The sequence below is a fragment of the Cervus canadensis genome, chromosome 5 (assembly GCF_019320065.1).
Source record: "Cervus canadensis isolate Bull #8, Minnesota chromosome 5, ASM1932006v1, whole genome shotgun sequence".
Lineage (NCBI taxonomy): Eukaryota > Metazoa > Chordata > Mammalia > Artiodactyla > Cervidae > Cervus > Cervus canadensis.
In genome coordinates, this window is record NC_057390.1 from 82,314,744 (window position 1) to 82,328,449 (window position 13,706).

Below are 13,706 nucleotides of genomic sequence, written 5' to 3' on the forward strand. Positions count from 1 at the left end.
TTTGTTATGACCAGTGAGTTCTCTTGGCAAAACTCTATTAGCATTTGCCCTGCTTCATTCTGTACTCCAAGGCCAAATTTGCCTGTTACTCCAGGTATCTCTTGACTTACTACTTTTGCATTCCAGTCCCCTATGATGAAAAGGACATCTTTTTTTCTGTGTTAGTTCTAGAAGGTCTTGTATGCCTTCATAGAACCATTCAACTTCAGCTTCTTCGCCATTGGTAGCTGCGGCATAAACTTGGATTACTGTGATATTGAATGGTTTGCCTTGAAAATGAACAGAGATCATTCTGTCATTTTTGAGATTGCACCCAAGTACTGCATTTTGGACTCTTTTGTTGACTATGAGGGCTACTCCATTTCTTCTAAGGGATTCCTGCCCACAATAGTAGATATAATGGTCATCTGAGTTAAATTCACCCATTCCAGTCCATTTTAGTTCAGATTCCTAAAATGTCGATGTTGACTCTTGCCATCTCCTATTTGACCACTTCCAAATACCTTGATTCATGGACCTAACATTCCAGGTTCCTATGCAATATTGTTCTTTATAGGATTGGACCTTACTTATATCACCAGTCACATCCACAACGGGGTGTTGTTTTTGCTTTGGGTCTGTTTCTTCATTCTTACTGGAGTTATTTCTCCACTGATCTCCAGTCACATATTGGGCACCTATCGACCTGGGGAGTTCATCTTTCAGTGTCCTATCTTTTTGCCTTTTCATACTATTCATGGGGTTCTCCAGGCAAGAATACTGAAGTGGTTTGCCATTCCCTTCTCCAGTGGGCCATGTTTTGTCAGAATTCTCCACCATGACCCGTCCGTCTTGGGTGGCCCTACACAGCATGGCTCATAGTTTCATTGAGTTGGACACGGCTGTGATTTATGTGATCAGTTTGGTTAGTTTTCTGTGATTGTGGTAGTCATTCTTTCTGCCCTCTGATGGAGAAGGATAAGAGGCTTGTGTCCCTCAGGTTCTGTTGGAGGTCAATTCTGTCTGACCCTCATCCTGACCCCTCTAAGCACCCAGTGTGGCCGAGCCCTGACCAGCGTCCAGGTCTCCAGGCTCAGCTGTGCCCCAGGTAGCCCCTTCATGCTCTGCACAGGGAAGAAGGCTCTTCTCAGTTTGGAGAGAGGTCATCAGTCTGACCATAGGGAGATGTCCCTTGTTCTGGAAGTTTCAGGAGCGCATCCGAGTTCCCCTCCTCGATGGGCAGGGAAATGAGATCACCGAGGCCAAGACCCAGTTCCCTGGGTGCCTGGCCTCAGGTGCCCACCTGCTCTGGCTGTAATACCTGGTGTCAGCTGAACTTCTCTGAGCTCAGTGCCACGGAGCAGGTTACCCAGGAAGGTGAGTCCTTTCTCCAGCAGACTGAGCCCCTCGAGGGTGGGCCTGCATCTGGGTCAACTCTGCAATTCTGGACAGAGTGGCCGGCACTTGGCGGTGCTTCGAGAATGTGTCCAGGACCAAACAGTCCCAACCTTGCTCCTTCTGGCCTCTGGCTGGCGTGCACTCCCCACCACCAAAGGCATGTGTGCCAGGCAGAGCCTTGAGACCCCATGTACCTCCCTGCATAGGGATGCTTCAGGTGGTGGAGGTACCGGGAGCCAGCGCCCTGAGTGAGTGGACAAGGAGCAGGCCCCCACTAACCACTGTGGACACGCATACGGCAAAGAAAGAAACTTTGCTATTTACTGTAGGCCGGTAAAGATCTAGAAGCCTTTTAAGAACTTCAGTGTGAACCAGCCCACAGAGATGGACGCAGGCACTGGCCGGGCCCCCATCCTTGCTCCTTTGCATTAATGCAGGCAGGTGGGCTCAGTTTCCAGCTCTCGGGAGGGTTGGGGGCCCAGCCCTGCCCGTGTCAGCATGGGGCACCTCCTGGGTGGGGAGACCTGCTTGGACACCCAGAAGACACTGGTCATTTTAGAAGGGAGTTTCTCTGACCAGGATATCTCTAGTTAACTGATTTGCATTTCCCACTGGGGGAACAGGCCTGAGCCAGTGCTGAGGGCATCACTCCAGTACTCCTGGGGGAGACACAGGGTGAGGAAGCTGATACCCAGACCCTCTGCCCATCAGTGGAGCCATCTCAGGGCTGCCTCGGGAAGTGGTGCCAGGCACACACCTGAGACCTTCATCCCCCTCCCAGGGCACTACTTCAGCCCCTGCAGGGCCCAGGGGATGCCACGCCACCTCTCAGCCAACCTCCCCACCTGAAATCAGGGAAGGTGATACCTGCCCACGAGGGTGTGTGGGAAGGAAAAGTTCTACGCATATAGCGAGTGCTTTCAAACCAGGGCTTGCCTCCCCACCCTGCTTTTCTGCCATGGTCACTCTCTGGGCCCCCCAGGGGAGAGAGAGAGAGGCCAGGTTCTGTCCTCTACAATGGCTCCCCAATCAGCTGACGCCCCGATGTGCTCCGGGAGCCCTCATCACTGCCTGTGTCCCCGGGACAGCCACGCCAGCCAGCGTCATCCCCAGTTGACGACGAGCACAGCTCTGGCCATGCTGCCTGGCTCGGCCTGGCCTCAGCAGTGGCAGGGCAGGGAGTGACCAGCCCCGAACACCAGCGCGTGCTTCCAGCTTGGGGGTGGAGGTGCACAATGTCCCCCAGGATGCCATACCTGGCACGGGTGCTCTCAGAGCTGCTCCTTGAAGGGCCTTTTAGAATCACTGCCCAACTGTCCCAGGATGGGCTGGGGCCTCTGTGATGTAAGGGGTGCCCAATGAGCCGCACCAGGTTCCAGAGACTTCAGGCCCCGCCCTCGTTCCCAGAGACACCGGCTGGAGCACCAGCCTGCCAGCAGCAGACCCACAGAGGGGTGGATCCTGAGACCCATCTCTTATACCCGACCCGCCCAGACACACCTGGTGGGCCTCAGGTGACATATGAGGGGCTCCGTGTGTCGTGGAGGGAGGTGGGACAGCGGTCATAAACCATCGGGCTAAATCTCAGAATGTTCATCAGTGCCCCCCCTCAGGGAGGCAACAGGAGTCAACACGCCGGGAGACACCCTTGATGTCCCCAGAGGGCTCCACCTTGATACTTTCATTCATGGAGCAGAAGTTAGAGACAAAGGCTCACTGAGAGGGCTGAATCATGAGGCCAGGGCTTACCGGCTCCCCGGTGTCATCAGGGGTGGCACGCTGGGCGATGCCTTGCAGGAGTTTGGGCTCCTAAGCCCAATTCTCCACTGAAGCTGATAATTTTTGCTAAGTCAACAATCACCCTGGCGGTAGGGGTGTCAGGAAGGGGCTGACTTCTCCATCAGCATCTTTCAAAGGGGGGCACAGTGAACGGACTCCAGGGTCTGGGGTCAGAACACTTGGGGCTCAGAGTGCCCCTGGAGGGGAGTGTCCTGTAAGATGAAGCCACCCTGTCGAGTGGTAGGTTTGAAAGAGGTATTCTGGCCTGGAGAGTTCCATGGACTGTATAGTCCATGGCGTTGCAAAGAGTCGGACATGACTGAGCAACTTTCACTTTGGAAGAGGTATATATGGCTTCCCTGGTGGTTGAGATGGTAAAGAATCTGTCTGCAATGCAGGAGACCCAGGTTCGATCCCTGGGTTGGGAAGATCCCCTGGAGAAGGGAATGGCAACCAACTCCAGTATTCTTGCCTGGAGAATCCCATGGACAGAGAAGCCTGGTGGGCAACAGTCCATGGGGTTACAAAGAGTCAGATGTGACTGAGCAAGTAACTCTGGAAGAGGTATGGGGGGCAGGTGGTCATCAACCTGTTTCCAGGGTGTCCTGAACCCCACCCCGCCTCCCGCCTCTGGCATCCTGGGAAGTGCCTCCCTGCTTTGCCGGGGTCCAAAGGCCATGTAGATTCCACCCCAATGTCCCCAGACTGTCAGGGTCACAGAAAGGTAACCCGGCTGGAGAGAAGACCCTCCTCGTACCTTTGCCAGAGTGTCCACCACGCTCACCAGCGGCTGCTTTGCAGGATATTTGGCCATGTCCCATTCGAAGTGGGTCACAAAGGACGTTAGGTCAACTGCAAGAGACAGACACATCTCAGCAGACAGTGGGCTTCCCGTCTCTCCTGAGACCCAGGTGCCATGCCCGGGCCAATGTCCCCACTTAAACCAAGGAATTAGAGAAACTGAAGGACAGATTCGGGGCTCCCTCCTCTCTGGGAGAGCAGAGGCCAGGCCAGCCACCAGCCAGGCCTGCAGGCAGCTCCTAAGCCCCTCAGAAAAGCCCACCACAGTCCCCAGGATGCTGTAAGGGTGGGCTCCTGTGTCCAAACTCAAACCCAGACAGCTACCCCAGAGCCCTGCGTGAGAGGCCCTGCCTTCCCAGGAGATGGACCCCAAGTCAGGAGAAACTCAAGACACTGGGAGAATTCCCCGCCCTTTTCAGTAGGTTCGGCCATGCCTGCTGCTGAGTTATTGGCTTGAAGTATCCCAAAGGCATGCCAGAGAGCCTCAAGCCACCCCCCGCAAACCACACAGCCTGTCATGGGTGCCAGCCACCCAGCAGATGAGCAATCTTCCTGCCTCCCATGCCCAGCACTAGACAGGCCAGCGCCACATATGTCTGCTTTAACGAAGGCATTTTCAACGTTAACAAAATACTAGCGTTCGCGTATGTGGCTTTCACCACTTGGCACAGACGTGCTTTTGTCAGGGTATCTCCTTTGTATAAAGTCTACAGTCAGAAGAACCAATCAGTGTCTTTTCAACAAATTTCCTGCTTTCCTAACTTTCTTCAAAAGCAAACTAAACCTTGCATGCCCAGGGTGTTTGCGATTGTCTCTAACGAGCTGAGGGCAGAGGAAGGGGTTTGGAGGTCAGTGCTGGGGGCGGTGGGGCACCGAAACATGTTAGTAACCAAACTGTTTGCACCTCAGTCTCCTTACCTGAGAAGTGGGGGCACAGAGGGGGACGTCTCTCGAGGGCCCACTCTGCTCAGGTGAGGGCCCGCACTCCTCTAAGGTGCTACCTGGGGGCCAGCTGCAGGTTACACCCCAGTCGGTCACCCCTTTAGTGTATGACGTGCTAAGGGGGCCCCCAAATTCCTCAAAGCCAGCAAGAAGGACCTGGATTCTCACCCCAGATCATGTGGATGCGAGCCTTTCCCAGTCTACCCTCATGCAGATGAAAAGGGACCGGTCACCATCCTTCGACATTCCGTCACCATGCCCGAAGGCCAGCTAGCTACCGTGCTGGGGTCAGCAGGCCATGGCCCACTCACCCTCGATCTCCTGGGCATGCTGGTCTAACCTGATACCCCAGTGAGATGTGTGACGTGAGGAGGGCAGGACTGTGGGAGGAGGGGAGAGCCAGCACCTGCCTCCTGCCCTGGGTGGGTGGAGGCCTCCGAGGGCTTTGAGGAGACCCTGTATTCATGCAGGTCCTAAGGGGGCCAGAGAGTTTGCCACGTGGCCAGTGAAGGAGGGGGCTGGGTGTCGACCAGGTGGACTGGCCAACATCACTTTCTGGGCATGGGGAATCCCTGGGTCAAGCTGATGGGCCGGGGGTGTGGACGGAGCAGGGTCAGGTCATGTCTGCACCTTCTCCTGAGGCGATCAAGACTCCGGGCCCGTTTACTGAGCCCCTCGTGCATGCCGGGAGTTGGACACGCGTCCCTCCGACCCCAACAGCAGGGCTGAAAGCTCAGCAAAGCAGGTCTGGACGCAAGCCTCCAGGGGCCGCGTAGCCCGGCGAGCACACCCGTGCCCTGAGCAGTCGTCTCAGGTTTGCAGGAGAGAAGGAAAAGCTCGGGGACCCAAGTCCTGCGAGTGGAGGCAGGAGGTCAGCTTAACAGGACGCAGGGACAGTGACCCCAGGGCAAAACGGGGCCTGGGGGGTCCCTTGGGTTTACAGGTTGGGTGGTTGCATGGAAGAAGGGGACGTGCACTCAGCCAGGCAGCCAGGAGCTGGCAGCCTGGGCCAGAGCAGAAGCGAGAGGAGACGGGCTCAGCTCCAGATGAGCTTGAGTCGGACACTTGGGGTCGACAAGTCCCCACAGAGCAGATGGAAATGAAGTGGGGCTCTGGGGAGGGAAGAGGTCTGCGGGCAGAGCTGTTAGACGGGTCTTAACATAAGGATGGCTTCCCTGGTGGCTCAGATGGTAAAAACATCTGCCTACAATGCGGGAGACCCGGATTCAATCCCTGGGTCGCGAAGATCCCCTGGAGAAGGAAATGGCAACCCACTCCAGTACTCTTGCCTGGAAAATCCCATGGATGGAGGAGCCTGTTTGGCTACAGTCCTTGGGGTCACAAAGAGTCGGACATAACTGAGCGACTTCACTCACTCACTCACTCAACATAAGGATGACGATGCTGGTGACGATCTTCACAGCCAGCTGACCCTGGTTGGTGCTTCACCTTGGCCTGGATGCATGAGATATTGGATTGGCCAGAAAGCTCATTTGAGTTTTTCCATAAGAGGATACCGAAAAACTTCAACGAACTTTTTGGCCAACCCAGTACTTCAGTTAATTTACTTTTCAACCTCATTGGGTCTTATCATTATCTCCAGCTTAGAGATAAGGAAACTCTGGCACAGAGTAAGTCATGTAACCTCCACCAGAAAAGGAGACGAGGAACGTGGAGCTGGCAGTGGGGGGTGCTCCTTCTCTGCCCCGCCCTTGGGCAGGTGAGGCAGTCGTGGAGGCGGCTGGGGGTGGGGGGGACACAGAGAAGCTGTCATGGGTTGGTCCCTTCCTGAGAACCACACGCCGATACATCTGGTCTCACGACTTAAGAGAGGTTCTTCAGATTCCAAGGGCTTCCCTTGTGGCTCAGCTGGTAAAGAATCCGCCTGCAGTGCAGGAGACCTTGGTTCGATCCCTGGGTTGGGAAGATCCTCTGGAGAAGGGAAAGGCTACCCACTCCAGTACAATACTGGAGAATACTGGCCTGGAGAATTCCAGGGAATCTATAGTCCATGGGGTCGCAAAGAGTCGGACACGACTGAGCGACTTTCACTTCTTTCAGATTCCAAAGACATTGAGATTGACGAGACTACCCCAGAGGCACCAAAGGTGAGGTCCTGACCCAATGAACTAAGCGCCCTTAGGAGACACCAGAGGGCCGCCCCCACCCCCGCCCCATCCTGTGTGTGTCCTCCCACCAAGGAAGGGACGTGTGAACACAGAGCGAAGGAGGGAGGTTCTCACCAGGAACCAAACCTGCCATCACCCTGACCCTGAATTTCCAGCCTCCAGAGATAAATGTCCACGGTTTAAGCTCCAGTCTGGGTATTTTGATATGGTAGCCTGAGCTGACTCATACAGGATTTTGGTACTAATTTGGTATTAATATGGATTGGGGGACTGCCACACTAGGGCAGGGAGGTGACTTTGCAGGGAGGATCCAGGCCTGTGAGGAGCTGAATTAAGGTCTGGATGATGGCAGGGGCATGGTCAGTGGCAGAACCAAAGGTCACAAAGGACTTGTTCTGTGTCAGTGGTCACCCCTGATGCTGCTACTGAACCCTACTGTGGGCCAGGCACTGGACAGGCATGATGGTCACACAGCTCCCAGGCTGGTTGCTTGCTGCCTGGTAGGCGCCGCCAACACCTCCCCCCGCAACAGACCAGGGAACATCCCCCCCAGGCTGATGCCAGGAAGATGTGTGCTCTGGCGATCCCCACCACTGCCCCCTCCAGACCCCATGGGCACACCACACCACCCAAGCCAAGCCACCCCCAGCTGCTCACTCTCCCTCTCACGGCTGCCCCTGTCCTGAACATCAGGATGGAGACCAACTCCTGAAAACCTGCCCAACCCTCCCTCCCCTTGCCAGCCAGAGCCTGTGGACGCTGGCCAACTCCTTCACACTAACAATGCTACACAACCATGGTTGACTCCCCTGCTCTTTCAGGCTCCTTGAGGGCAGTTGACTGTCTCTGTGTCCCCAGAGCTCCGTGACAGTGTACAGCAAGGGGCAAGCGCCTCATACGAGAATCTTCCTAATAACCCTGATTACTGTCCTAACACTAGCCAGGTTGCTTAGGAGAGGTACCTTTCAGACAAGCTTTTGTCTCCATGCATTTTTTACTAACTCCAGGCTTTCCAGCATTCAGACCAAAGAGAATGAATGCATCCTCCTTTCCACTAGAATGCCTATAATTCCTCTACGACTCAGCCCCTTTCCTCGTGAAGGCTCCCAAGCCCTTGGTTTCCATGACAGTACATGAGGCGCTGCAGGTCTGATCCCCAGACTGTGAGCTCCTGGAGGGTGATCATCTCCAGATGCCCAGAACAGACAGTGCCTGGCGCTCAATGGCCGACCGTGAGTGTCTGATGAAGGAGGAGGTGAGATAAGGAGACTGTGACGAGCTCCCTGCAGAAGGCTCCAGAGACCTCCAGGTTGTCACTGTGACTTCCTTCTCTGACATCCCCTCTCCCCAGTCAGGACCACCAGTTCCAGACACTGCACCTCGCCTGGATCACGTAGACGAGAACCTTGCCCCTTGCACATCGCCTTTGGTGAGAATGTGGTCCGAGGACGGTCCTCAGTCTTAGGAAGCGGCAGCCCCAGGACCCTCTGGGTGCTCCCAAGCCACAGCCTCCTCTCTGCTTGCTTATAAAGACGTTCCCCTCCCCTCCTGTCCCCGGGCTGAAATCCCGGAAGCCTGGTCTCCAGGAAGCAATGTGTGCTTGGATCGAAGGCCTGTGAGGTCATATCATGACCCAGGCAGGCTCACTTCGAATCAAAACACTCAAAACACGCAGACGGCTGCCCTTGAGCAACAGTGGTGTCATCCAAGAACCCAAACAAAGCCTTCCTGGCAGCAGCAGAACAAAGGACCGGTGACCACACCAACGGAGGCCAGACAGCCAGACAGACCATCAGGTGGTTCCGACCCTGAACCTTCCAGGGCCCCGGCCAGACCAGGGCATGTTTGCTCAGCTCTGCTGCAGTCACACACGCCTGTGTGCTTCCTGCTTCAAGCGCAGCAAGAAGCAAAGAATAGATGGAAACAAAAGGTGCCCAGGCAAAGCAGAGAACCGTAAAGGGATTAAGTCCATAGAGGCGAGAAAACTAAGACCCAGGGAGGTGACCTGCCAAGGTCGCAAAGAGCCAAGCCTGACTGTTCCAAGGCCGGGGCCCCTGGCCCTCCAGGAAACATAGCCCAGAAGACCTGGGGGGTAACCTCAGAGACCAGATTAAAATCCCACCTGCTGGTGAAACCCTGAGTTCCTGCAGTTAATTCTATCACTAGCTCCCTAGGTGCTCTCTAGAAGAAAAATAGCTCCTCGTCCATCCAAATAATGTCAAGAAAGTTGAAAGTGTTAGTCGCTCAGCTGTGTCTGATTCTTTGCCACTTCATGGACTGTAGCCCACGAAGCTCCTCTATCCATGGGATTCTCCAGGCAAGAATACTGGAGTGGGTTGTCATTCCCTTTTCCAGGCGATCTTTCTGACCCAGGGCTCCACCCTGGGTCTCCTGCATTGCAGACAGACTATCAGGAAAGCCTGAGCCAAACTGTCTCAAAGGTTTCTTGACTGCAGTACTTTTCAGAGACTTTACTGCGCTGCTGTGCATGATGAATGTTCAAGAGCAGGCCATGAAGGCTGCCCGAGGGTCCTTGACTTTTGTGTGCACAGGTACTGGACCAGCTTTGGAAGCTCTAGGTTTGGAAAGTCATGGGGACCTGACTCCCAGGAGGCCTAGAGATAATGAAACAGATGGAAACAAATATCGCTGAATTCTCTCCTCCTGACAGGAAACTGGGGATGGATACGATGTAATAATGACACCTAATTTTAACTGACGTGAATTTTGAATAGAATGTAAGCATTTTGAGCATTATTGTCAAGTGAGCTCAAATTCTCGAATCCTCAGTTCAGTTCAGTCACTTAGTCGTGTCCTACTGTTTGCGACCCCAAGGACTGCAGCACACCAGGCCTCCCTGTTCATCACCAACTCCCAGAGTTTACTCAAACTCATGTCCATTGAATCGGTGATGCCATCCAACCATCTCATCCTCTGCCATCCCTTTCTCCTGCTTTCGATCTTTCCCAGCATCAGGGTCTTTTCGAATGAGTCAGTTCTCGAATTCTCAAGACCAGGTTTTTTAGATAGAAAAGTAGTCCTAAGTCAGCATTTCCATCTAAGGCCCTCTGAGTTACCTGCTGGGAAATAAGAGAAGTTCATCAACTCAACAAAACAATTTTTTTGATTAGCACACAGGCAAGGAATCTCAGTGTAATTAACAGATGGCATTTTGGTGACTTCTGGTCTGCCAAGATTTGTATTTGTCCTACATAATGGGATTTGCTGGCTTTAATTCCACCAGTCTAAGCAGGTTGGAGAAAAACCAACGCAATGGCACCTCCTAACGGGGAAACCAGAAATGGCCTGTTTGAGCACAGAGGCTCTCCTAGGAGAGGCTCGAAGAGTGTATGAGAGACCCCCATCGAGGCCACACAAAGCTAAGCCTGGCATTTAAGGATGTCAGGGTCCACCCCACAGCCAGCCCCCGCAGGCAGGATGACGCTGGGGATGGCCATCAAGGCAAGAAGCAAACCAAAAGCAAGAAGATGCCAAAGTCGATACTGAACTCCAGGAGGCATGCGGTGCTGCTGCGGGAGGCAGGGGAGACGCAAGGAAGAGGGGGAAGGGAAGAAGCAGTTGCTGTCTGTGTTACATGGACACTGTGACCAAGCCACGAGGCTGTCACTCGAGAAATCCGTCGTCACCTGGTCACTGTATCCCTACAACCAGACTGAGATTCCCCCTTCCCAGGGGCACGCGGGCATCACACACACAGCAAACGACACATAACCTACTCTTTAAACACTTCATTTTTTCTTTCAAACCTGCAACGTAAGAGGGTGGAGTCATTAGACTGCAGTAACATACAAAACTAAGTTCTGATTTGGGAATACGAGCATTTCCCTTTATCAATTTAATCAAGCGAATGTAACAGTTTCCAAGGTTCCCAGATGGGAGCTCCCTAATGGTCCAGTGGATGGGACTCTGCCCTTCCAATGTAGGGGGCACAGGTTCGATTCCTGATTGGGGAACTAAGATCCTGCACGCCATGTGGCACCCCAAAAAAAAAGGTTCCAGGGGGAAAAAACATGAATATATATGTAATAAATTCATAATATCTATATCTTTTAAATATTATATATGTGTAATAATGTATAATATTGTGATATTGCATAATATTATATATGTATAATAATGTATAATATTAATGATATGTACTAAATGACATATTAATATAGAATATATGCTTTCATTTTCAGTATACTGGTGCATAGAGCCACGGGTTTAATTATCTCTACAGATATCGAAACACCTAATTCTAAGGTTCCCAAAGCCTCAGAGCTTTTGTCTTGCACATTTTAAGGGCACTCAAATTGTCTGTACCCTAATACATGGACCAAAACATCCTTGGAATCTACAGGCTTATCCTATCAGCGTAGGAGTCAGAAATTCCAAATGCAAACCCGCTACACAAAGTGTTTTTGGTCTAACCTTCATCTAATTACTGGGCACAGCTGAAGAATTCAGTTTGAGGCATTCCAGCCTCCTCTGGGGATAGGACTAAATAGGTTAGGGTGTGGGGATAGAAGGGAGGCTGACAGAGAAGGTGGGTGAGCCAACTAACCCCTAAACCCCACTGAATCCATTTTCATCTCAAATTTCACTGAGGAGTTCAGCTGCAGGTAAGAAACTCCAGGTGCTTTAGAAATGAGACAGAAGGATTATAAGGGAGACTGGAGTCTTCCAAACAGCGGTGCCACTGTGCTCTACGTGGCCGGGCAGAGGCCGGGCAGAGGCTGTCAGTGTGGCGCCTCCGTGCCGCCGTGTCATTTCAGCCCTCCTGTGTGGCCACAGCTGGGACCATGAATGGCCTAGAATGAGCTGGGGGAGGACCACCATAAGCGCGCTTCAGGGACCTACCTCCGTTGGCCAGAAGGTTCTCCTGGACCTTCCCCTTGGCGTCTTCCATCACTTCCACCACGCTCTGGGCCATTCTCCTTATGAGACTTTTGGGAAGGAATGCAAAGCCAGTTAAGAGTAGAAAACTGCCCGCAGAACGCTCTCCCACTCTGCTGGGGCCACCCTTTGGGAAACAACTTGGCAATATGTACGAAGAGACATAAAACTCGAACTGGTAACTGAACCAGTATTTCCACTTCTGAGAAACCATCTTAAGGAAATAGGACAAACAGAAAAAGCTTTCTGAATAAAAAGATGCTCTTTGCAGCAATGTTGCTGACAGCTAGGAACTGGAAACCACCGAATGGCCTGACAATAGACGATTGTTTAAGTAAATGATAGTATACCCAGCTGAGGGATTATTAGCAGCCACTGAAAATAAGGTTTACAAAGAATTTCTAAGACTGTGGAACAAGGCATGTATTATAATGTTACATGAAAAAGAAACTGCAAACTTATACAGACAGTATGGCTGCAGCCATGTGAAAATGTCCTTCCTACTTTACATATTTTCTATTATAATCCAGCATTGCTATTATAGGGCTTCCCTGGTGGCTCAGTAGTAAAGAACCTGCCAGCCAATGCAGAAGAGGTAGGTTTGATCCTTGGGTCAGGAAGATCCCCTTGAGAAGAAAATGGCAACCCACTCCAGTATTCTTGCCTGGAAAAATCCGTGGACAGAGGAGTATGGTGGGCTGTAATCCATAGGGTCAGAAAAGAGTCAAACACAACTTAGCGACTAAACAACAACAAATTGCTTTTGTAATTAGAAAATTAAAGCTCTTTAAGTCTTCAGAAAACATACTGAAGGCTTCAGAAAGTTTAAGAAAGGATAAGAAAGTAGGAGATTCAGAGGCATTCACATTTTCTGTGGCTCTGCCACATGTATGATTTTTGGCCAAATTTATTTAATCTCTGTGAGCCATAGCTCCCTTCTTTGTAAAATGGGATGATATCCATTTTGAGGAATTGCTATAAATATTAATAGAATAAATGGCAAAGAGTGTCTGCTCCTGGAAGCCCATCAGTTAGAACTGCAGGAGGAAGCAGGCCGATCGCATCAAAGTCTCCGACGATCCACATCTTTGCCTCAGGCCCTCTCTCCTGGCTCCCAGGAGGGAGCTGCTGTTGGCAGGGAGGAGGAAGAGGTCCCTGAATTCCAAGTGGAGGACGGACTCCCCCGCTGTGGCAGGCACTGGCCATGTGGCCCCTCAGAGGATGGCCCAGGGGCCTAGGGTCCAACACACAAACCTGAGGCAGAAGACACCAAAAGGAAGAGAGAGGGGGGAGGGAGGGAAGAAAAGAACATAGTAGTGGGGAAAGCAACTTGCTTTCGTATCTAACTACCATCTGTTTGGGGCCAAAAAACTGATGAATACAAGTATAAAGTAATTAACCAAAAATGAACAACCACACTCTCCCACCCAATACCATGTTTCACACGCTTCGCAGGTCAACATTTTCTTTTGTTGACCACGTGCCAATTTCTATATCACTGTTATTGAATCATCACAAGAATTCTCAAAGACGGGTATCATTCCCTTTTCCAGATGGGGAGACTGTGGCCCAGAGTAGTAGTAATAATTTGCCTCCCAACTATCCAGTCTGTCTGTGGGCACCACAGCTCTGGGCCACCTGGGTTTAAAATCTTTACAGATGTTGCCACTTTTTAGGATAGTAGTTCTGCCTCCTCCTAATGATAGCTGGGGCAAGGGACCGAGCGAATCTCATCCCGTTTCCTTGGCAACATAGCGATGACACCCCTCCTCTCACAGA

The 13,706-nt window shown here is 52.1% G+C and overlaps 1 protein-coding gene across 10 annotated transcripts in view; it reads right to left on the reverse strand.

The window, feature by feature from the left end:
• The window catches only part of ATP6V1C2 (ATPase H+ transporting V1 subunit C2), an 83,109-nt gene that overhangs the window by 15,888 nt on the left and 53,515 nt on the right, over positions 1-13,706 (reverse strand). For 8 of the 10 annotated variants that reach the window (XM_043469357.1, XM_043469358.1, XM_043469353.1 and 5 more), the window contains 3 exons: positions 11,892-11,977; positions 10,766-10,795; positions 3,914-4,008 (listed from right to left, as the gene is read on the reverse strand). In XM_043469357.1, the coding sequence (XP_043325292.1) occupies positions 3,914-4,008; positions 10,766-10,795; positions 11,892-11,977 (211 nt within the window). The remainder of the gene's footprint in view (positions 1-3,913; positions 4,009-10,765; positions 10,796-11,891; positions 11,978-13,706) is intronic. The other 2 variants (XM_043469350.1, XM_043469348.1) reach the window with 1 other exon arrangement.